General features: G+C 44.7%; 1 protein-coding gene across 1 annotated transcript; it reads right to left on the bottom strand.

Annotated features, from left to right (window-relative positions):
* Positions 1-105: 105 nt before the first annotated feature.
* On the bottom strand, positions 106-1,036 carry LOC116401476 (phytanoyl-CoA hydroxylase-interacting protein-like; the record flags this gene model as incomplete). The annotated part of the gene is made up of 3 exons (XM_031879888.1): positions 1,024-1,036; positions 770-954; positions 106-361 (listed from the first exon to the last, which is right to left on the bottom strand). Coding segments are annotated over exons 1-3 (454 nt in total), but the record flags the coding sequence as incomplete, so codon positions are not given.
* Between the last annotated feature and the right edge of the window lie 591 nt (positions 1,037-1,627).

Here is a 1,627-nt window from a genome sequence, read left to right as displayed (position 1 = left end):
CACACACACACACACACACACACACACACACACACACACACACACACGTTATTCTCCTGGTGTCCACTAGAGGCATCACTGCTGTAATATTTAAAACTGCTATACTAAATATTATGGCAGATTTTGACACTTTTGTCCCCTCAGAATCACTTTTTTTAAGGGAGATTCGAGGGTTAAGTGTCCGACCTGCGGTGCAGAGCTCGATGACCTCGCTCCACTGAGAGACGGCGTATTCTCCGTTCGGCTGTTTGGCGGCGGTCTGGACGGACACGGTGTACTCTGTGCGAGGACTCAGGAACCAATGACCTCTCACCGTCATCGGCAGCGGAACCGCCTTCGCCACCAGCTTCGTCGGTACATCCTGAAAAAACAAAGACGCAGGAGGACCGTTTCCAGTTTCCAGTCGGTGCAATTAAAACCACCACAGAGGAAGAAGCGTTCGAATGAGACGGTTTCGGTTTTGTTTAAAACCTTCTGAACCCCAAAGACGCTCGAGGTGTTTTTGGCTCCGGTCACATTTTTCTCCCGGTGGTCTTTACTTTCTCTTGATTTAACGCAGGTTGAATTCCTTCAGTAATTTATTTTACAAAAATTGGAAGACAATGGAATCTATATTTCAACATTCTTCCAAGTGTTCAAAAGTGTCACCAATGTTAAAAAACGTGCTAGAAATATTGAGGAATTCACGTGTTTCCAGCTTCTCCTGTCCCCTAAATGCTGTTTTTGGGCTTAACCCCAAACCTCCCGGTGGACGTTTTGTCGGACCAACCTTGTGCTTGAACTTGTTGGAGCTCTTGTTCTCCGTCTTGTTGAGGTCGATGAAGTAGTGAGTGATCCTCTCGCTGCCTCTGCTGTCCATGTCCCAGCTGATCTTGAAGGAATCACAGGTGATGCTGCTGATGTGGATTTGCTGAGGAACCGGCAGGTCGATGCTGCCGTCTGCAGACTCTGTGGCTGGAAGAGAGTCAGTGCATCACTTTAAGATCTTTACTTTACTGATTACTTTATAAAGATTTCTCTCACTTCTGTTCTTCATCTGAGCCCAAAACTCTTTTCATGATCATAAACAGGATGTTCTTTGTAATAGTACAAGAAGTATTCAGGTCCTCTACTGCAATAAAGTACTAACACCACACTGGGAAAATACTCCACTACAGAGAACAGTCCATGCAGAACCTGACGGAGGTAGAAGTACATAAATGTAGTAAAAGTATCGAATGATCGGTAAAATGTTTCCTTTTCTATCTAATGTTTCTGGATTAATATTCCTGCAGCATTAATGTGTGTTATTGTACCTCCTTCATATCCTGCTCACTTAATGCTTCATATTCTATAAGCTCCTCACGTGTTTGTAGCCTCGGATCTCTACAAACAACAAACAGCATCAACACATCTGGACAGTGAAGTAAAGTCCATGATGTAATCAGATGATGTCTCTGTGTGCTATTAGTGAGGGATTAACCCTTCATTGACTCTGACCTCAGAGCCCACAATCACAGCTGGTAATGAAATATTCACCAAATGCATTCTGGGTAAGGCACACAAACTGTCCGTCTTTTTGTGTCGCTCTAATAATGCCTCCCTCCTCCTCCTCCCTCCTCCTCCTCTTTCCTCCTCCCTCCTCCTC

Source organism: Anarrhichthys ocellatus, unplaced genomic scaffold (genome assembly GCF_004355925.1).
Source record: "Anarrhichthys ocellatus isolate YVR2014 unplaced genomic scaffold, GSC_Weel_1.0 scaffold476, whole genome shotgun sequence".
Taxonomy (NCBI): Eukaryota; Metazoa; Chordata; class Actinopteri; order Perciformes; family Anarhichadidae; genus Anarrhichthys; species Anarrhichthys ocellatus.
This window is presented reverse-complemented; position numbering and strand designations above follow the sequence as displayed.